Here is a 21435-nt window from a genome sequence, read left to right on the forward strand (position 1 = left end):
CGTAATTCAATTGCATCGTGATCTAAAATGTATTATTGAGAACCTTGAATATTTACGGTTTAGATCATAAATGTTTATAAAGTTGACAGAAATCAGATTTATTGTGACTACATTGATTTTTAGCGTATTTGCGGGAAGTGTCTTTTACTTTGACGGTTCTTTTTTTTTTTTGTCTGATTTATGTCACCTTGACAACAGGCTGACTTGCTCTAGTGCGATTCCTAAAGGTTGGCAATTCACAAGTCAGCGTAGAATTTACGTAGGGACCTAAATTTACGACAAAACGTGCTGTTAAGGAGGAACGCATTACTGTCGGCAACTTCCACCGACATTAACGCAAATAGACCGTTATCTGAGACTGGAAAGATTTATAGAGCCAAACAGTTTTCCTACTGTGGGCGGTTTTAGACTTTGACGTTCCCATTGTGACCTTCGCTGATATGGGTCGAAACGCTGATATGGGATCATGCAGCTTTTAAAAATCCGCAGTTTACTGTGTGTGTCTTTACGAAGGTGAGTTTAGCTATATGTTTGTGATAGTTTATAGGTCTGGTTAATGAATATTCATTGGTTTTAGCATATTCCCACGACAGCTGAATATTTAATTGAACAGTTGCAGCAGATAACACCTGCTTTGTTATAGTAGCCCCCGTACAGTTGCCCATGTGAGGCTCACCGTGTGTATTGTGGAAACTGTTTCTGGGATTTGCACACCATTGTTGCAAGTCACAATGACACAGCACAGGCTTTCACTTGACCCTCCCATTCTGCCCCTACCTCGTTCCCCTGAAACAGCTTCCTGGTTATGGCAATATTCTTGAGCCAGCGAGCAGTTATCAAAGCTTCGACTTGGTTCGCCGCCCGAAAGCTAATCTTCTCCACTCCTCGCAGACACGAACTTATCCGCCGCAACATGGCATCGAACCGGGCATCGGCGGCGGAGACGAGCCGCTTCGACTTCCTGGTGATCGGCGGCGGGTCTGGAGGTCTGGCCGGGGCTCGGAGAGCGTCGGAACTCGGAGCGAACACCGCCGTGATCGAGAGCCACAAACTCGGAGGTACCTGCGTGAGTAAAAATGAAAACCAAACAAACACACACACATACACCAGGGTGAATGTGAACTCTCCGGACTCATTTTTGTTGACTGCTGACAATCCAAACACAGTGATTAAGAATGTTAGTACTAATGAGAAGTTATTCTGCTTTATATATATATATATATAGCCTTCTGGCACACAATCTCTTAATTAACTTGAGGGAATTTGCTTATATTTTCTGCCATTAAGTAATTTCTATAACAAGTCAACTGTGAGAACTGGAAATGATCGTGTGGAAGCTGTTTCTGTTTCTAAGTAAACAAGTTGAACTTTGTTTTGCTGCTTGTTGTTTCTTTTGCTCATTCTTTTAATATCATAATTACTCAAATAGGCTTTTTTCCTCCACGTTCCTCTTCAGTGTATTTTATTTAATCAACCCCACTCCAACAGTTCAAAAAACATTAAGTTTAATTAATTAACATTAAGGCTCACTGTGGCAGTGGGTAGAGTAGTCCTTTTTGCAACGTGAAGGTTGTAGGTTAGTCCCTAATAAGTAAATTGTGTAACAGTTTATTAACTTTAATATTTTATAAGGGATGGCAGTTATTGAGCAATATGTAAGTTTATTTTAAATTGAAAAAGTAGAAATGCCCAGACTACTGATCTAGATTATTTGTTCGCTTTGCTTGTAGGTTTAATTTGAAGAGGTGTCTCTGCTAATTTATTTAAAAGCTTTTAAACAAAATACTAATTCTGAAACTAAGAAAGGTTGCATTCACTTCTTTTTTGTTTGTTTGTTTTGTATAATTAATGGATGTTACAGTTTTCACTTTACTTTTTAAAGTGATTTCCACATGGTTGATAAATTCCTATGTTTGCAGGTTTGGATTTATAGCATGATATAATTTCCTTCTTTCTGTCCAGTTTTGCTTTTAGCCAACACTGAATCCTTGTTCTTTAAACTCTAAAGTACATTACAGTATAAATAAATTTACATTGCTTAAAGATATTGTCTTTTACATTTCACATGCATTTAGAAATTGTCTACTCAGATTGCACTGCATTTACATGCTGTGTTTTGATATTTTCCCAGGTCAATGTTGGATGTGTTCCTAAAAAGGTAGTTACTTTCCCTTACTCATGTGATTGGTCATGTTTGGACTAATAGCCCGAAGTATTTTAAATCAAACCATCTTTCTGTGTTTTCACAGGTTATGTGGAATGCAGCAGTTCATGCTGAGTATCTGCACGATCACAGCGATTATGGCTTTGCAACTGAAAAAGTTAATTTCAGTTGGGAGTAAGTTTCAGTCTGTTCTGTCTCCGGATCAGTTTTTGTGGTCAGCTGTAATGAGCTCTTTTGAAAGCTTGGAAGGAGGTTCTTGAAAGGAATCAGTGTTTGTTCACAGGCACAACTCCTCCCTCGAATCCTCTTTTGTTTTTTGTCTCTTTTGCCCACTTCTCTGTTTGAGCAGAGCTTAGCTGAATCATCATGACCGTTAAAGAAAAGTCTATGTAAGGAGTGTTATTACCCGACCTGAGCAAACTTAAGGTGTGTTTCCCTCAATACGCTTCCATTTCAACTTACTTACTTTGAAAAATGGAGAAAAGTAAAAAAAATGGAAGGTTTTCTGAAAAGAAAAGACAGCATGAGAAATATAAATCAGAAATCTATCATTGATTCTTTTCTCTGTAACATATGTAAGGAAAAGTCAAAGTTTGTGCAAAGATGTAATTGCAACAGGTTTTAAAAGAATTTCATGAACACAAACCTTCACCTTTATTCACATTCGTGACTGAGAGATGAACAGGTGCTCCATTTGGATTATAAGCTACTGTTCTACTGTCTTACAATAAAAATCCCTCCCAGCTCTCAGGAAACATGCAATACTAACAGAGATTTAATAAATTAAGCCAGTCGTGTTAAGAGATAATAATACACACCCCTCATTTCTAACTTAATATCGAACAGGTTCCAGGTCACTTTAAAACATATTTTTTATTTTTCCATTTTATCGTCGTAATCAAACCATTTCACACCCATTTATTTAAAAAAAGGTTAACCAGTAGTTTCTGGTGATTTACACAATTATTTTTGTTGTAAAAAAAAATATATATATATATATATATATATATATATATTGCAAAGCACTGTTTGCAAAGCACTCTGTCAGGTTTATTAATAATGATATGTGATTTCAAAAGCAGACACTGCTTTTGAAATCACAATCAGACACTTTGATCGGGTCAAAGTGAAAAGCCAGAAAACATAACAGTTTTCATAGAGCTTCTAAAAGCCTTTGATTGTGAACTGTTTGACTTCACAGAAACAAAAGGGTTAATTAAACTTTCTTTATGTAAAAATGTTAATGATTGATTAAACTTTAAGTGTTCTAAATTTAGTTTTCTCTCAAAGGTTGATTTGTTACATAAACTTCTCAGGACAAAGTGTTTTGTATCTTGTGCAATTAACTTATTTATTTGTATTTGCAGGACTCTTAAGGCCAAAAGGGACGCTTACGTTTCTCGCCTGAACCAGATTTATCGCAACAACCTGGACAAAGTGAGTTTAACTTCTGTCAATGTTTAGGCTACAATTTTGTGGCAAGTTAGAATTATTTCATCTGTTATTTATTTTTTTTATTTTTCCCCCCATAATAAAAAGATGAATAAATGTAACATGGCCTCATGTTGTAGTTCTGTCTGATCTTTTCCAGGCTAAAATCGAAACTATTCAAGGCTACGCCAGGTTTACAGATGACCCTGAGCCCACCGTGGAGGTCAATGGTAGAAAACTGACTGCGCCTCACATCCTCATAGCCACCGGGGGGCAACCTTCTGTTGTGAGTGATGAAGAAGTTCCAGGTAGGAATGGTGATGAGAACTTGTTTTGAAGATGTGGAATTTCATATTTAAACATTTTTGTGTTCTAATTTTAGGTGCAAGTCTTGGCATTACTAGTGATGGCTTTTTTGAACTCGAAACCCTTCCAAAGTAAGGTTTTATATATTTTTTTAAAGATTTTAGTCCTCAGTAGTTGTCTGTAAATAAAAATCTTTTTCCTCATTAGGCGCAGTGTGATTGTAGGCGCTGGCTATATTGCTGTAGAAATGGCCGGCATCTTAGCCACCCTGGGGTCCAAAACGTCCCTTGTTATTCGACAAACAGGGGTAAGAAACAGACCAAACTTATGAAACAGTGACGTTACTACAATGTATGACCGTGCTACAAGTTGCGAATGCTCTCTCTGTAGGTTTTGAGAAACTTTGATGCATTCATAAGCGCAAATTGCACCAAAGAACTCCAGAACAACGGCATCGACCTGTGGAAGAACTCTCAGGTGAAATCTGTGAGTAAGACCGACAAGGGCCTTGAGGTGACGATTGTTACCAAAGACCCAGAGAAGAAGAACGATGAAAAGATCAGCACCATTGAGGAAGTGGAGTGCCTTTTGTGGGCCATAGGAAGGCAGCCCCACACGTCTGGGCTGAACATCGGCACCATGGTAACAATTTACACATGCAGTGCTGGCCACATTTATTACAAAGTTCTTATGAAACAGCGAGGTTTCATAAGAATACTAAGAAGAAGATATTTCACACAGGAAGATATTTGCTTCCTGTATTTGGTTTAATAAGAACAGAAACAATCACTGATAAGTGTACATTGGTAAGTTGAAACTGGACTTAAAAATGATAAATCAATACTAAATCTGCATTCTACATGCCCATAAGTTTGATTGTAGGGGAAAAAAACTGCTTAATAACCATGCACTTCTTGATCTTAAGGTTTGGTATTTTTTACCAGATGGCAAAAGTGAAAGTAAGCAAACCATGACTATGGTATGTAATTTTATTTAAATACCCTCTGGTTTTTAGTCAGTGCTCTGATAAGGCATCGCTTCTTTTTAAAACCTCTTTCTGTCATGCTAAGATTGTCTCTCTCATGTTGTGAAGCTGCCTAACCAGAGTCTATACATCCACTCATCTCATAAGTGAGAAAGGATCAAACCTATTTCAAATTTGGCGAATAATGATGAGAGGGAATTCTGTGGAGGGGGTCCAAGTTGTCCTATCCACACAGATGAGTGCAGATGCAATGGATGATGAAAGTGGAGCATCTGTTATAGTTTTTGCATGCATGTTATCTACCTAGCATTGAAATGAAATTCCTTGTTGGAGGATGACATGGCCAAAGTAAATAGAATGGCTCCAAGGAATGTGGGACTCCACTGTGAGTTTGACTTTGTATTGCCAATAGAAACATGGTCTGTTCTGTGAGTGAGATTTAGATTTTGACCAGTTGAAGGGCAGTGTCAGTGAGACTGATGGTTGGATTGTGCATAAGGCACCAGGCTGTGAGTTGCTGTCCCTTATCTATAAGCTGCCTCATTGTTGATTGAATTGAGCCTGACAGCAGTGGTATCATCAGCAAACTTAATCACAAGGTTACTTCTAAAGCTGACATAGCATTGGTGTGTCAGCAGTGGTGAACAGTAAAGGGCTCAACATAACTCCTTGTGGTGGTTTCTGATGTTGCACTGCCAGCACTTCCTGTCTGCAGTCATGTAGTTTTGTGTTGGTGCTGTTTTGCTAACAACACCAAAGTAATGTGCAGCAGGCTGAAAATACTGTTGTCTTTTGTTTTGAACAAAATTGTTTTCACCACGACTATTGGAGCTGCTTGTATTAATTCTTTGTACCATCTAACTTGACCAATAGGACAGCACTTATTCCTCTCCTATAACATTTCAGAAGTTTAAAGCATGCATAGAGAGTGATTTTTGTCCATACTCCTATGTGTAGCCTATCAAGGTTCCTCTTCAGCTCACCCCACATGTCTTAAAAATCAAACAAATGTTTGCTCCTTTCTTTTTTTTTTCTTGTTAAAATTTCGGTGTTGATTTTTGGTTAAACGACATAATTAGAAGTTCCTAGAAACTCTAATCAATTAAGAAAAGTACATTTCAAATAAAAATATCCTGCAAGAAAAAGCATAAATGATTCTTTTATTATTTCAATTTTTTGTTAAAGATTGCCTCCTGTGAGTGTGCTCTTCCTTTTGTCTACCAGGGTCTGGACACTGATGAAAGAGGCCACATCATCGTGGATGAATTCCAGAACACCTCTCGGCCAGGAATCTATGCTGTTGGGGATGTTTGCGGCAAAGCTCTTCTCACACCCGGTAGGAGACAACAAAAACGACACAAGTCGCTTCGCAGCCAAGTCACTTAAAGCTCACTGTTATTTTACTTGTGGGGCAGTTGCCATTGCTGCAGGCAGAAAGCTTGCCCATAGATTGTTTGAGGGCAAGAAGGACTCCAAGTTGGACTACTCCAGCATCCCCACAGTGGTGTTCAGCCACCCACCCATTGGTACTGTGGGCCTCACAGAAGGTGACTACTCCTGTATCCTAAATGATTTAACTTCCAGCATTCTCTATTATCTAATATTTTGGTAAATATCCCAGCATCCCTAGCTCCTCTAAGCAAACCAGCATGACAAATGCTTCTTTGTTAATGTTCCTTTATCAGATGAGGCTGTTAAATCCCATGGAAAGGAGAATGTAAAGATCTATAAGACATCTTTCACGCCGATGTATCACGCCATCACAAGCAGGAGGAGCCCATGCATCATGAAGCTGGTGTGTGTGGGCAAGGAAGAGAAGGTACGAGATGTCTGTGTTTGGTGACCACGTTTTTTTTTATTATTATTACTTTTCAGAGACAAAGTTCAGTTTTTTTTGTTTTGTTTGTTTGTTTGGTTGGTTGTTGTAACTTGAACCGTCTCATCTTTGCAGGTGGTGGGCCTGCATATGCAGGGCCTTGGCTGTGACGAAATGCTGCAGGGATTTGCTGTTGCCATCAAAATGGGTGCGACCAAAGCAGACTTTGACAACACTGTCGCCATCCACCCCACCTCGTCCGAGGAGTTTGTCACGATGCGTTGATGCAGACATCGTCCCCAACCCATTTGTTTCTCTATATGACCAAAAACTTCTGACAATCAGTCCAGAACATTCTCTCATCAGAGAGATGACTTGTTTCATGAAATTGATTATAATCTTATATTTTTTGCATTTGAGTAACCTTGATTGTAAACGGTGTTCATATTTTTCACTGATTATATTTTTTACTTGAATAACCTTAAATTCAGTTTTGACTCTATTAAATTATGTGGTGGGTCTTGACTACTGATTAAACACTCTAAATACAGTACAATGACAGTGAAATGAAAGTAATAAATGTGCAAAGATTGTTGTCAAGAAACCACCTGAATAACCAAACAATAACACCTCCTTGTGTTTGTGTTTGACTTATCAGTCATTTATGTAATTTTTAATAAAGCCACAGCTGCCCTTTGGAGCACCATTTTAATGCAAAGTCTGTATCTGTTGTAGTATTCTACAGATGCAATAAACCTGCATATTTCTTTCTTAAATCTTGGGATTATCTTGCTGTTTGGTGACAACGCCCTTTTCTATTATTACATTGTTAAGAAGCCCTGATTTGGGTTGGGTAATGACAGAAGCACTCCCTTCATGCTGAACTCTCTTAGTGCTTTAACACATTATTTTTCTTCTGTTAGAAGATACGTTAACAGACTTGCTGCAAAAAGTTCCTCTTTTTTGTGATGTGCATATGGACAGTTTCAGTTAAATATCATATACAATTACACAATGGTGTGAAGATATTTACAATATTTACTCCTAATTATTATTTTTTTAACAAATTATACTAAAGGAAGAGAAACATAGTTTTCCATGCAAATGTGCTGTAGTTATTCATAAAAGCAGATTGTATTTAACTAAATCTTATATTAAGTTGCATGCAAAATAAACATGACCATACATGTTCACAAACATGTAGTGCCGGAAGATAAAAATATTTAAAAAAATAAAAAACCTTTATGGCAGTAGCATAATCTCACGTCTGTAAATTTCAATGCATTTATTCAGAGGGGTAAAAAAAAATGTTAGTGTGAAACTATGCTACCAAAAAGAAAGTGGATTTTTTTAAGCTTCTTTTTGCATCACATTTTAAAACTTTATACTAGGTAAGAATATTGTAACCTTTTAAGGGAGCTAGCTTAAAAGGTTACAATAAGTTTATAAAAATATACTTATTTTAGATCATAAAAAAGGAGGTCACCCTCTTCTGACAATCGTTTTCTTTCTCTTGTGATACATAATAGTTAATATGTCTTTAAAATGAATGTCAAAAAACAGAAAGATTCTTGACCTTCCACTGCGTAGTGCAAAATATCGCGACATCATCTGATTCCCCAATGAACTCATACTCACTCGCGCGGGATTACCTCACTGAAATGTCATAGGTCACGTGATTCGGTGTTTGTAGTTTTTTTTCCATCGTATGTCTGAAGCGGCGTTACGATCAATTTGTAAAATGAATTCATACTATGCAGAGCAAGCTTCAACGTAAAAAAGGTATTTCATTTTTATGACAATATTTTATAAACGCAGCCGGTACTCAGTTGCTTCAATTTAGTATGAAATTTAAATGTTAAAGAGCACCTGTTATTTCCAAGGCTAATGACGTTAGCTGATCATGCTACTTAGCTATGTAGCTCTGCTTCCACCGGGTTTGCTTAACGGAGCAGAACAGAGCTAGCCAACAAGCAGAAGCTGTACTTTTCTGTTAAATGAAAAATATTCAGTTTTACCATAACTGTCAGTTTAGTTTAACGTGTTAGTTTGTTTTTAGCCACGCTAACGTTGCTAACTAATGACACTATCTGAACCTGAGAGGATATTTCTCAACGTTAATCTGTTTGAAAGGTGGTTGGGTTAAGTTGGCAGGCTGGTAATGCTAACACGACTGTGACTGGGATATCTGTGAATTTACAGAGCACACTCCTGCACTTCCACACCAAGCCCCGCTGCAGAGAGGATGTTCCCCAGCCTGGCCCACAGACCATGGCATGTCTTCTGCAGAGTGTCCCTGCAGCACAGGTCCTCGCTGTCCCAGTGGTCTCATAGGTTTCCCCGAGGTGAGCTTCTGGATGAGCTGCCTGTTATTGTTATATCTACTTTAAATCTGTTTTTTTTTTTTACTGTCGGGAAAAAACAACGGGATCCTAGCCAGACTTTTCATTGTTATTATTATGTAAACCAACTCATTTCAGATCAGTCTTTTAGAAGACTCCACGATCACTCTTTCTATTTGCTTTATTGTTGTCAGTTGATGTTGAATCAAGATTTATCCTCCCTAGCAACCGACAAGGCAACTAATCAGCTTTTTTGTGTTAATCTTTTTCTTATTTCTGAATTTTTTCCTCTCACATTGTGCATGTTTTTAATGAAATTCTAGTTGTTGTTCTTTTATCTCTTACAAGAAAAACGTATATCATTTTTAGACATTTGCTTTTGATGTAGTACTCTATAAAGGGCAGAATGACAAAATGAGTACCAAGACTATTGTGTGTTTATTTAAATTATTTAGCAATAGTCAAATTATTCAAACTATAGTACATATTTTTGGGCAAAGTGATATATCACAGTTATGCAGTCATATTTACACTTTGCCTGCTGATAATACATGGAGTCTCACTTCTCACCTGGCATATTGTTGTGACCAAAATACTTCCAATGACAGTCCGGAGAATTGTTAACAAAGAGAGAAGTGACAAGAATAAGAATATTATCACAACTGCATTGCTTTCCAAAATTGTTGTTATACTGTTTTAGATTAGTATTATTAATTTTGCTGCAATATAAAAAGTAATTTTCTGTTTTTCAGTAAAAGCACTTCAATTCCTGTTTAAATGTGTTATTTACATTTTTGTGTAAATTCTTTAACATAACATTTTTACAGAGGGTTGTCACAATGTTTAAAGCTTCATGTTAGACATAGTTTGAGCCATATTACATGTTCAGGCCAAATGTTTGTCTCTTATAACCCAAAACCTTCAGAGACTGCATCAAAAGCTTCTTGTGCTTCTTATGATATCATTGATACAAATATTCACAAAGCAGAAAGAGTTTCTTCCTCAGTTTGTCTGTGGATATCCACACTTAATTGCCTGACGTTTTTTTTACTGTCATTGTAATTTTTTATGGAAAGAAAACACATAACTGCATATTATCTCTAATGAGCCACCGTTTTGCACAGGATGGCAGATTGGAGGCACACACAGCTTATGGCTCAGCCTTCCTGACTCCCGTGTGGCCTCACTGGGGCTCACGAAGGTGCAGTACTACTCTACCTCTGGTGATAGTAAAGATGGTCCTTCAAAATCAAAATCAACTGATTCCCCTTCAGCAGAGAGAGTGGCGACTGGTGCTGCAAAAGTCACCACAAATCCATCAGGTAAACTTTTCCATTAACACACTGGTTAATTTTTTTATGTCTACCTCATTACAGGTAGACATAAAAGAATTACGGAAGTTTAAGCTTAATTTTTATTTTTTATTCATATCTTTACTTCCATAAATAAAGCACTTCAAGGACTAACGAAAGTCGAGGCAATTCAAGTCAAAGGTAAGAAGCCACATTTGCGTGTTCCTGTCAAATTTTGAATTGTTTCCCTTGATAGCTGATTCAGTCTGAAATCAGTTTGTCATTTGATTGCTCTTTAACTTTGCACACAGTTCGAGCTGTCCTCAAAAAAAGGGAGTATGGAGCCAAATACACTAAGAACAACTTTATCACTGCTGTCAGAGCGATGAATGAGTTCTGTCTCAAACCAAGGTAATTCCTTTGTCTTGTATATAAATATTATGGAAAATGAGAAACTGTTCTATTTCCATGTGCGACAATAATTGTACAAATTCCCCCTGGAGTTAATAATTGAGCATGCTTTTGCAGTTCATTTTAAAAATATTGCCTAACATTTCTGTTAGTCTGTTTCAAATTTTCTTGCCCTACTCCTTTTGTACTTGCAGTGATCTGGAGCAGCTCCGGAAGATCAGAAGGCGCAGCCCCCATGACGACACAGAGGCTTTCACTGTGTTTTTGCGGTCAGACGTGGAGGCCAAGTTAGTGCAAATTCTAATGTTACGCCTCCAAAACATCCAACGAGAATTATACCAAATCTCTTCAAACAAGTCATTTATCAAACCAGCATTTACATGCATATTTCTCTTATGTTGATTTATGATTATATTCTTTTTTTTTTTTTCTTTTTGCTATCAGAGCAGTAGATGTGTGGGGAAGCAATGAAGCTCTAGACCGAGAGAGGAATCTCAGGAAAGAAGTGGAGAGAGAATACCAAGAGAGTAGGTTTAACATTTGTTTCTTTGTGGATAAATTGAAATCACAAAGATTTCTCTGTTCATAGAGGTTGCATAAAAAAAATACTCAAAATATGTTTATTTTGTAATGTAGGTAGAAAAACTATTCAAAGTCCCAACTGAAAATGGTTTCAATAACTTTTCAGCTAGGATTTGTACTTGGACCTTTAGGTAAAGTGCCAGAGCCATACCTGTCATAGCCACGCTAATATTCACACAATTTGCAGCAGAAAAATTGTCAAAAAAACCCCCCACAAATTATATATATATTTTTTATTGATTTATTGTTTGAAAAAAAGGTAAAAATGTTGTTTTCTCATTTACATCATAAATTTTACTAACCAGATCATCTCTCAGCTGGTATAGTTATGCATTCCCTGTTTTGCTACGGGGTTGTAAAAAAAATGCTTAATTTTTGCTTTTGTTTGTCCCGTTGTTTATCTACAGATATTTTTCGTAACCAGCAGCTGTTAAAGGAGTACAAAGACTTTTGGGGAAACACTAAGGTAAGAGTTTTTTTTTTGTTCCACTGTTTTGGGGGTATTTTTTGTGAAATTCCTGACTTTATTCCTTATTCTCATCATCTAAATGCTCCAACAATCCATCTGTGTTTCCATTTGTTTGCACGACTGTTAATTTATCCATCTGTCAATTTGTTTTTCTGTATATCCTTTAATCCATTTTTGTTAATTTTTAATCCATCTATCAGTTGTTTGTTTGTCATTTGTTTATCACTTTGTTCATTTGTCATCATATGTTCATCCATCCATCTCTCCCTGTGTTTTTCCATCATCCATTATATTTTGTATTTACAGCCTGACTTCTGTAGAAACACCTGCTGTAAATTCACGTTAAACTGTTGTATTTCTACATTAAAAATGAACCAGTACATTGACACCTTTGAAATGTTTTAATGTGACACTGTACTGTTAATAGTAGCTACATTGATATTCATAAGTTAATGTATAGCATTAACATTCAGTAACATTTGTGCCACTGTACCATAGTTAATTACTCCTGGTTGTGTTTGAGTGACCTTTGTCCCGATAACTGAGGTCACTGCATCTTTTACACACAGTGGCATTCATGTTGCCCCCTGTCTTTGCTGTATGGTGCTGATGTTATTTCAGTGACTGCGCTGTACCTGGCTGGTATGTGGTGGCATATTCTACACTCTGCTGGTTTGTTTGGCCAGAGGAGCCATCTAACCTGCTGCCCTTTAAGAGAACAATAGAGACAAAATGACAAAATACTATTTAAAATGTCTAATATCGTCATTGTTATTATTGATATTGTTGTTGTTATTATAATGGGCATGTCAGGTATGTCGAGATCATCCTTTGAAAACCATTTGTATTTTTATTATTTTTCCTCTTTCTTAAGCCCCGATCTGGCAAGAGGGCGACATTTCTGCAAGGTCCAGGGAAGGTGGTAATGGTGGCCATTTGCATGTAAGTTTTTTTCTTTTTGTTGTTTTGTTTTATTTCTATTGTCCTACCAGGCCACCTTGTTTCTGAATTTTGCATGGTTTTTATAGAGCATTTGTCTCATATTTACTGAATTGTCTGAGCTGCAGCACGCACAGTGGCAGGTGCTGAATTACAGTCTGCAGGGTCACCCCGAATCCTTAGAAAGCATTACAGTAAAATATGGGTGCAGAAGTCTGATGTAAATAAATGTTTTAAAATGCATGGTACGGTGATGCCTACCTGTTGTGCTGAAAGTCTCCAGACATTATTGGGGGTTCCTAAAAATATATGTATCCCAAAGTTGTCCTAAGCATTTATTTTTCTCCTTCCATAATCACTGATACATTTTTTGAGTTTTTTACTAATGCACAAATGAATAAGTGTTCAAACTTATTACAAATGATGTAAATCACAATGAGTCCTTTGTTGTGTCTTCCAAAACATTTTTTATGTTAAAGCCCAGAATTTTTGAAAGCTTTCTGTATAGAATTTAATATTTGTGAAGTGGAAGGAAATGTATGTATATCCCTGTTTAATAAGAATAATGCATCTGGTTGTTTTTAAACGGGTGGGAACTTGGAAACTTGCCGTCACATGAGCCTCTGCTGCCTATTAGATTAGTCAGATTGAGTTAGAGGACATGTGGAGTCACATGAAGCCGGACGACGCACGAGACCTAAAGATTTAATCAGTAAATTCATCAGAGGTCCAGTGATGTGTCAGATTGGTTTCCAAAGCATTCTTCTAAAAAACATGTACATATGTCATTTAGCAAATTATATGTAAAACTTGATTGTTTGGCTTCATGAATCTCTATTTTATGTCCTCAGCAATGGCTTGAACTTCTTCTTCAAGCTTCTGGCCTGGGTCTACACCGGATCAGCCAGTATGTTCTCCGAGGCCATCCACTCTCTGGCCGACACCTGCAACCAGGCTCTGCTCGCCCTGGGAATCAGCCAATCTGTCCGAAATCCGGACGCCATTCACCCGTAAGCAGCACACCTCTCCGAAAACAAACCAAAAAAAGTGTGGTTCTTGATCTGCCATTAAAGAATTTTAAGTTACCATGTTAGGAAAGAGTAAAATACTTTGTAGGAGTTTTATTCCTTGAAACACTAAGCTTGCTCTGTCTGCACCCTAGAAAAAATATGCTATTTGAATATTTTCTGAATGAGTGACAGTGAAAAAAAGAAAATTTCACAAGAAGTCAGGAGTATTGGACTTTCTGATGGACATTTGAGCATGTACCTGAAATGCAGTATAAATATTACGGAAGAGTTTTATTTGACTTTTCCTGAACTATCAGCTGTCTAGCTGCTGAATGTTTCAGTACTTATTGCAGATCATTAATCTTCAAAATTAATTGGGTCTGGAAATGTGTTGAATTTTGAAATGAGTGATCTGCAGGAACTTTGCTTTACGGTCTGTATGTACAGACAGAGCTGGTGTTTGTAACCGAGTAGACGTTGCTAGGCTAAGTCTCGACTCCATGTTTCAGGTATGGCTTTTCAAACATGCGCTACATCGCCTCCCTCATCAGTGGCGTGGGCATTTTCATGATGGGAGCAGGTCTCTCTTGGTACCATGGCATTATGGGATTACTACACCCAGAACCAATTGAGTCTTTGCTCTGGGTGAGTGTCTGCTCTGACTAATACTAACTTAACTCTGTAAAGTCAGAATTTATAGACTAAAGAAAGCGTTTCACATATTAATTTTGCAGGCTTACTGTATTTTAGCGGGCTCTCTGGTGTCTGAAGGAGGTTGGTTGCCTTGATAAAATATAAGATTTTATTATTTTTAGCTGAAGTTTTGCAGTTTGAATTGAAACATGTTTGTTTTTCTTTCTCAGCCACCTTACTAGTTGCAATTAATGAGATAAAGAAGAGTGCCCACAAGCACGGGACGTCTTTTTATGAATATGGTATGCACATTTCGCATTTAATTATGTGACAAAGAGTTTGTTGTTGTGATTTCTTTTCAGTACACACAGAAAATACAACCAAAGAATGCAAGTTTCTGTCAGATTCCCACAATTATCTAAACCTCTGTGTTACCAAAAGTTTTTATTGGTGAAAACATGATGTGAATTATGAACTGCTGTGTAAAACTCTTTATGTTTCCTGTGTAAAGTCATGCAGAGTCGAGACCCCAGCACCAACGTGGTGCTGTTGGAAGATGCTGCTGCCGTGTTGGGGGTCATCATCGCTTCTGGCTGTATGGGGCTCACCTCACTCACAGGTGAACACAAATATATCATCTCCCAAATTGTGATTTTCATATCGAATATAAAACATCCTCAGCCATTTGGTCATTGTTTGAATTCCTGTTGTTCAAAAAACTTCAGCATGGAACTGTCCTTGTCCCAGGTAACCCGTACTATGACAGTCTGGGCTCCCTCGGCGTGGGAACGTTGCTGGGCGCCGTCTCGGCGTTCCTGATCTACACCAACACCGAGGCCCTGCTGGGCCGCTCCATACAGCCTGAGCAAGTCCAGAAGCTCACAGAGTTCCTGGAGAACGACCCGGCTGTGAGGTAAGAGCAGAGGTGGGTAGGGTACCCAAAACGTCGCACTGAAGTTAATTAATCTAAGATATTTCTAGCCAGGTATCCGCTATATGGTGATGGTTCAACTGAACTCAGAGAAGTCTTTTGCGCTTCTGCTTCATCGCATTAGCTGAATATGTGCAGCATTGCCAGACTTACCGGGGGGCTTCTATACAACGCCTGAGCCTCAGTTTGTTTGTTGCTCATCTTTGCTATATGATTCAGCCCTTGTAGACCTTTGCTTGAGGAAGTATAGGTTATCAGATATTTTTCTGCATGTGATTGTGATTTGTGTGGCAGAAATCCTGTATGTACTTGAGTTTTACAGCCGTATCTTTTGCACACAGAGCCATCCATGATGTGAAGGCCACAGATATGGGACTGAGTAAAGTGCGCTTTAAGGCTGAAGTTGACTTCGATGGCCGAGTGGTGACACGGTCTTATCTGGAGAAACAAGACATTGACCAAATCCTTAACGTAAGCTTTCACTTTATGTTTGCAGCAGATAACTTTGTTATTAAAAAGATCATGCCTTTTCATATTTTTTCCTTTCATGTTTGACACAGATTTTGATGGCCCTTTTTTCTGTCCATAGATAGCCAAACATATTTGGTAAACATTTATGGTGATTTTTGTCTTAGTCAGTGGTTGACTAATTGGCTTAACTGCCCCAGATAACAGAGATGTCCATTTTAATAAGTCAAGTTAGAAGTGTTTGTATTCAGATGACAATATTTAGATTTAAATAAGAAAAAATAGAGGGAAGCCCTTATTAATGTTCAAACAAAAAAGCCTGAGTAATCAGAATGTCAGATGAGACTGAGGGGGGGGGGAAGAACAAAACTAGACCTTTGTTCAGTCATGAGTTTGAAAGAAGAATCTGTTCCTTTAAGACTCAACATAAAATCTAACAATGACTTTAGAACGGCTTGTGTTTAACTGCAACTTTTATTTAAGTTTTTCTGTTTTTAAATCAAATTTGTTTAGACATTATGTTCATGTGAGTGATTTTTGCTCAACCAGCACTTGTCTGCCATCGTCCATCATCTGTCCTAACTAGACAGAAGTCTCTACCATTTTATGCCAGTGTTACCACATTGTCTCAGCAAAGACCTGGGAATCTTCAATCTACCTCAAAACTGCCTGATGTCACAATGTTTGCATTGTTTACTGCAGACATCAGGGTGTGAAATGCATCGCTCAGCCATGGCGTTGTTTATATTCTGCCTCTCCAGGACATTCAGCAGGTGAAAACACCTGAAGAGTTGGAGAACTTCATGCTGAAACATGGCGAGAACATCATTGACACTTTAGGGGCTGAGGTGGATCGTCTGGAGAAGGAGCTGAAGGTAGCGAGGAAAGAAGATGTTGAAGTTGTTTTTTGTTGATGTTGTGCATTAGAAAATACGTCACGGGGGAGATTTGTGACTGTCTTTATTTCCTTTTGCAGCAACGTAACCCAGAGGTTCGCCACGTAGACTTGGAGATACTATAGTGACTGCTGGGGAAACGTCCCGCTGCACAAAGAAGGAATAGAGAAAGCCAAGCCCACCTCCCACTCTGACCATCTCCACCACAGATAAACCTGAAGTCTTACACCAGTTCACTCCCGGGGCGTAAACGCAGCATGTTTGAACAGTAATTGTTGGAGCTGCTCAGCTCATCAGCAGAGAGCAAGACTGTCAAACATCTTATTGAATCTAAGCAAAAGTCCTTCCAACCAGCCACTGTTTGCTTTGGCTTACATTCCTCCGTGTTTGTGTCTGGATTTTAGCAAGGTCAAACCTCGGAACAGGACCAGTATCAGTTACTACGCTTGTGCGTTAATCTTACGTGTGAACCACGGTGATAGTGTTTCCTTCACAAGCGCAAAGGAAACTCGAGCTCTACGTATTTAAACAGAACATATTTAAAGGCTAGTCAATGTTTTGTTTTTGGTTTTGTTTTTTGTTTTTTTTTTTGTTTTAATTTGAAGCCTTTTTGAAGATGGCTCAGTGTTGCAGGTGAAAGAGAATGACGAGAAGATTTTAATACTTGAAGAAGAAAAAAATCTGATTAAATGGGTGTAAAGTTTCTCATTTGATTTCTAGTGGGAGTGAAAAATGAACCAGGAAGACAAAAAAAAAAATCAGCAGTAATTTATCATGTCTTTGTGATATTTTATTTAAAAATAAAAATAAAAAATACGAGTTGAGATGAAAATGTGAAGATTACAATTTGATCCCCCCAGAAATTATTACGCCGGTTTCTTTTCAAGAGTTGTTTTTTTTTGCTTCAAAATAATCAGCGGGTGAATGTATTGTTCCAAAGATTAAACCCTAAGAGGGGTGGAATTATTTTGCCCCTTTCTTGCTTTTTTCCAACAAAAAGCACAAAACTGCTTCATCTTTTCCAGATTTCATCAAAAGCAAACCTCCCGACAGGTTTCCAGACAACAGCTCATTTCTGTTTCTACAGTGAATTATAAAAAAAAAAAAAAAATCAATCCCCATTTTAGTATTTCTGCTCATTTATTCTTAAAACAAGAAAACAATTCAGCATAAATGCGCTTTTTTTTTCTTTTTTAAATTCTGTCAGCACACAGTTGCAGCTGCAGCTCAAACACCTGCCACAAGCTTCTTCTCTGCTTCAGGAGGTGGGCCGTAGTCGTACGGCTCTGTTCATGGACGATGGGTTTATATATATTTTTTTTTTTTTTGAAGGTGTCAATAGTTGGATATTTTACTAATATTGCTGCTGCTGAAGGACTTAGAATAAATTTGAAATAATTTATTGAATCATGGTGTTTTATTCTGTCACTTTTGGTAGCATTTCTCATACAAGTTGTGTGATTAATCAGTCAGTTACTTACATAAGGAACCAATATGTGCATCAATTACATATTTACCTTATGTAAAACTGCCATCTTGATTCAAGAAATCTAAGGGAATACAATGGAACGTATGTGACCGGAATGACAGGGCAATTTGCTATTTATATCTATAAAGATTGTACAACTGAGTTTGCTGAAATGAATTAAATGTAATAAACCCAAATAGGTCTTCAGGTACACCAAGTCCCCTACCAATGCACATGTTGACTGGTTCTACCTGTGTAAGTCATTGTCAGCTTTTTAACGTCATTTTGAACTTTGAATCAAGCTGTGGTTGAATCTTGTATGTTGGGTCCTTTTTAATCGCCAATACTAATTTGATGCAAAACAACTCTGGGTACAAAGTGGGGCCCATGTTGGGCCCATATGGGCCCTAGATTGATTGTGTAATTTTGAAGTTGTTACCTTGTTTACGTAGTGCTTAACTGGTTTTCTGATATAAATTATATTAAACCCAAAAGTGAGACCTGTAAAAGAAATCCATCATCTACCCAAAACCATTTAGTGTTTATTAAACCAGAGCAAAATTAATTTGGGGCCCACATATATGTTTTAGCTTAGTAAAAAATATGCAAACAGTCTTCTGCTTTATGTGCGAGTCTATTGGGACTTTGAAACAAGCAAAAAAATAAAAATACAACTGATCATGACATTGTCACCACAGGTTGCATGTAGATGGTATCTAGGTCCCTTGTGGGCCCAACTCTGAAGGGAATGAAACCTATACAGGCAGGTGGAGAACATCACACAATATGCAAGCATTTATTAAAGTCCAGAAAGACACAAATATTAAATGTTGGGTTTAAGTTGTTTAATCCTGTTGTCCTCATTTTCTGTGTATAGGGAAAACACATACAAATCTCGGTCATTTTGACCCGAGGACAACAGGAGGGTTAAACCCAACTTTAATGTGTTTGAGACCCTCATGAATACTTTTCTCATGCTCCATGGTTCTGGGTTCACAGCGTGTTTTCTGTAAGGGTCACAATCGGGTTCTCTAAATTCAACCCATATCAGCAACACCAACACAAAACGCAACACCTTTTTAGCCAAGTAAGTTGACACTCAGCTTAGGCTTTTTTTTTTTTTTTTTTTAAATCACTTAGCTTTTACCAATATGGGTTGTATTTATAGGTCCCTTTCAAGAAGTCCAGGCTTATTTTGCGCCTAAGGTGAGAAAAATCAATATGGTTCTGACAAATGCATGTAAATTCTGCACCTGCAGACTATCAGTAATATCTTTGGTGGTTTGCGTGACACTGTGCTCTGCAGATGTTTACATCTTGGGGCCCCTTAAGTCAAATTTCAAGCCTCTCTTTTAGCAGATCGGGGAGCCTGCTTCCTGTTTGAACCCCAGATGGTTGACTGGAATGTAAAGCCATTAGATGGTGCAGTTGTGGGGATGAGAGAGGGGGGCACTAGCCTGTACGCTGACGTCAATAAAAACAGTCATTTCCAACCAGTCTGCGCATTGACCGACCATTCAAAAACATTACGCACCGCACCGCGGCCGGACCACGCTCGATTACTCGACTGAAATAACCTTTTTTTTTTTCTCTTTTTTTTTTTTTTTCGCAGATCCTTGGAGAGCGGACGCAGTGCGGACGATCCCACCATTGCAGGTTTTTAACCATTGAATGTTGTCTGAACATTTCTGGGTGTTGCGCGCATCGTCAGTGTCATGTCTCGTCTTCCCATTCCCAGGTCAGCTCCGCCACTGCCCATCTCGTTTCCGATCATATCGCCCCATCTTCACACAATACATGCTCATTGAGAGAAATAAAAAACAAAACAAAACAAAAAAGCAACCGGATCACCAGGTTGCTAGACGAGCGTCGAGACCGTGTCTGCTGATCGCCCTCATACATCATCCCATCTCCGGCAACTGAGCGCTAACAATGACGCTCTTATTATCCCTTTATACATTTTATTTTAGGCTTTTATAAGCGTGATTGTGAAGAGGGGGGGAGGAAAAATCCTCGATGCATCTTCCATTTGTGTTTCAACCCCCTCTCCCGTCTTTTCATCTCAGTCACCCCACAGATGGGGGCGCACCGAACCTACACAGTTGGAGCCTCAGATTTTCTCCCATCTCGTCAAGCCTGTGATCACAAAACCCAGAGTGTCACATCATAACACCCGACAAAACTAAAGCTGCGAGCTTTTTGTCATCATCTTTTATTGCCAGCCTTCAGTAATGAAACTGTCCTAATAACGGTCGCTTATCTGGCTTGAATCGCAGGTGGAAGAGGAGCATCTTGGAGGAGAATCATTCTGCTGATCACCGTCAAACTGCTCTACGCTTTTAGCCTCTTTACGGTGCTGCCTTGTCTAATAATGTTCAAGCAGCATTGTACAGGGCTATGACAGCGTAGAGAGCTGAGCTGCGCTGCGCACCCAACATTTGCTGCCAACCAGAGCCGGCCAGGAGCAGAAGCGAAATCAGCCGCTGCTGCCCCTAAAACCTCTTTTACTTCTAGTACAGATGATAAGAATCTGCTTATTTGTAAAAAAAAAAAAAAAAGTGAGTCTGCTTGAAATAGTTGTCCCTTTGTAAATTAAGTATCTTATAGTTAATGTCTGTAAACCTTTGATGACCAAAACTGTATTTTTTTTTTCCTGCATTTTTCACAAAGTACACTGTGTGAAAATGTAGACTTTGCGTTTCCCTTATTATTGGGACAGATGGTCTTTAATGCATGATATGTTCAGCAAAAGTATAAAACGGTTAATAAAAATAAACATAATGTATTTAAATTTTCTTATATTTTTGCTTGTCATTCATTCTTCATGCATCTTCAAATAATACCTGGATCAAGAATACAGGTCAAGGGAGTAGAGCTACAGTCATTCACAAGGACACAAGATCTTGCAAGGCCTGAAAAAACAAGTTGGAGAATTTTTTTTTTTAAGTGTTCTTATTTTTTGGCATTTCAACACTGAGCCTAAACATTATTAGGATACTTTTAGACTAAATTAATGATTTTTTTGTTTGTGTTAAATCAAGACTAAATTCATACAAGGATTTGTGTGAAATATGAGCTTCATATTTTAATTGAATTGCCCAAGTGTGCCCAAGCACAACTTGGGAAACGGAGATTGTATCAACAAAATCAAAGGCTTAAATGTTGTTTTTGATGGTTAAGCATTGCATCAACAAGGAGCTTTTTGGCGGGTTTTTAATGTTACTGTTTGAATTCATTTCTGTGCTTCCCTGTGAGCAAAGTTCCAGTTTGCTGCCTTCGACTGTCTGAAAAT

At 38.1% G+C, this 21435-nt stretch overlaps 2 protein-coding genes across 6 annotated transcripts; both read left to right on the forward strand.

The window, feature by feature from the left end:
- Nucleotides 1-201: 201 nt before the first annotated feature.
- Nucleotides 202-7478, forward strand: gsr (glutathione reductase). 3 transcript variants are annotated; one of them, XM_008420541.3, is made up of 13 exons: nt 202-513; nt 892-1066; nt 2132-2158; nt 2250-2338; nt 3532-3601; nt 3756-3903; nt 3978-4032; nt 4109-4208; nt 4292-4543; nt 6111-6222; nt 6302-6433; nt 6572-6705; nt 6838-7478. In XM_008420541.3, the coding sequence occupies exons 1-13, from the start codon at nt 467-469 to the stop codon at nt 6985-6987; spliced, it is 1491 nt and encodes a 496-aa protein (XP_008418763.1). In that variant the 5' UTR covers nt 202-466; the 3' UTR covers nt 6988-7478. The 3 variants fall into 3 exon arrangements, with proteins under 3 accessions (XP_008418763.1, XP_008418762.2, XP_008418764.1); XM_008420540.3 differs by lacking the exon at nt 202-513 and having other exon boundaries at nt 558-1066; XM_008420542.3 differs by lacking the exon at nt 202-513 and having other exon boundaries at nt 923-1058.
- Nucleotides 7479-8348: 870 nt separating this feature from the next.
- On the forward strand, nt 8349-20938 carry slc30a9 (solute carrier family 30 member 9). 3 transcript variants are annotated; one of them, XR_014089293.1, is made up of 19 exons: nt 8349-8484; nt 8905-9047; nt 10169-10366; nt 10496-10537; nt 10648-10747; nt 10942-11034; nt 11192-11274; nt 11737-11795; nt 12673-12740; nt 13589-13747; nt 14257-14392; nt 14482-14521; nt 14611-14682; nt 14892-14999; nt 15128-15293; nt 15653-15782; nt 16541-16654; nt 16756-19799; nt 20420-20938. XR_014089293.1 is itself a non-coding variant. In XM_081611680.1 (18 exons), the coding sequence occupies exons 2-18, from the start codon at nt 8948-8950 to the stop codon at nt 16798-16800; spliced, it is 1713 nt and encodes a 570-aa protein (XP_081467806.1). In that variant the 5' UTR covers nt 8349-8484; nt 8905-8947; the 3' UTR covers nt 16801-20938. The 3 variants fall into 3 exon arrangements, 2 of the variants coding, with proteins under 2 accessions (XP_081467806.1, XP_081467807.1); XM_081611680.1 differs by having other exon boundaries at nt 16756-20938; XM_081611681.1 differs by lacking the exons at nt 16541-16654; nt 16756-19799; nt 20420-20938 and having other exon boundaries at nt 15128-15305; nt 15653-15755.
- The last annotated feature ends 497 nt before the right edge of the window (nt 20939-21435 follow it).

This window comes from Poecilia reticulata, chromosome 10 (genome assembly GCF_904066995.2).
Source record: "Poecilia reticulata chromosome 10, P_reticulata-male-v2, whole genome shotgun sequence".
NCBI lineage: Eukaryota > Metazoa > Chordata > Actinopteri > Cyprinodontiformes > Poeciliidae > Poecilia > Poecilia reticulata.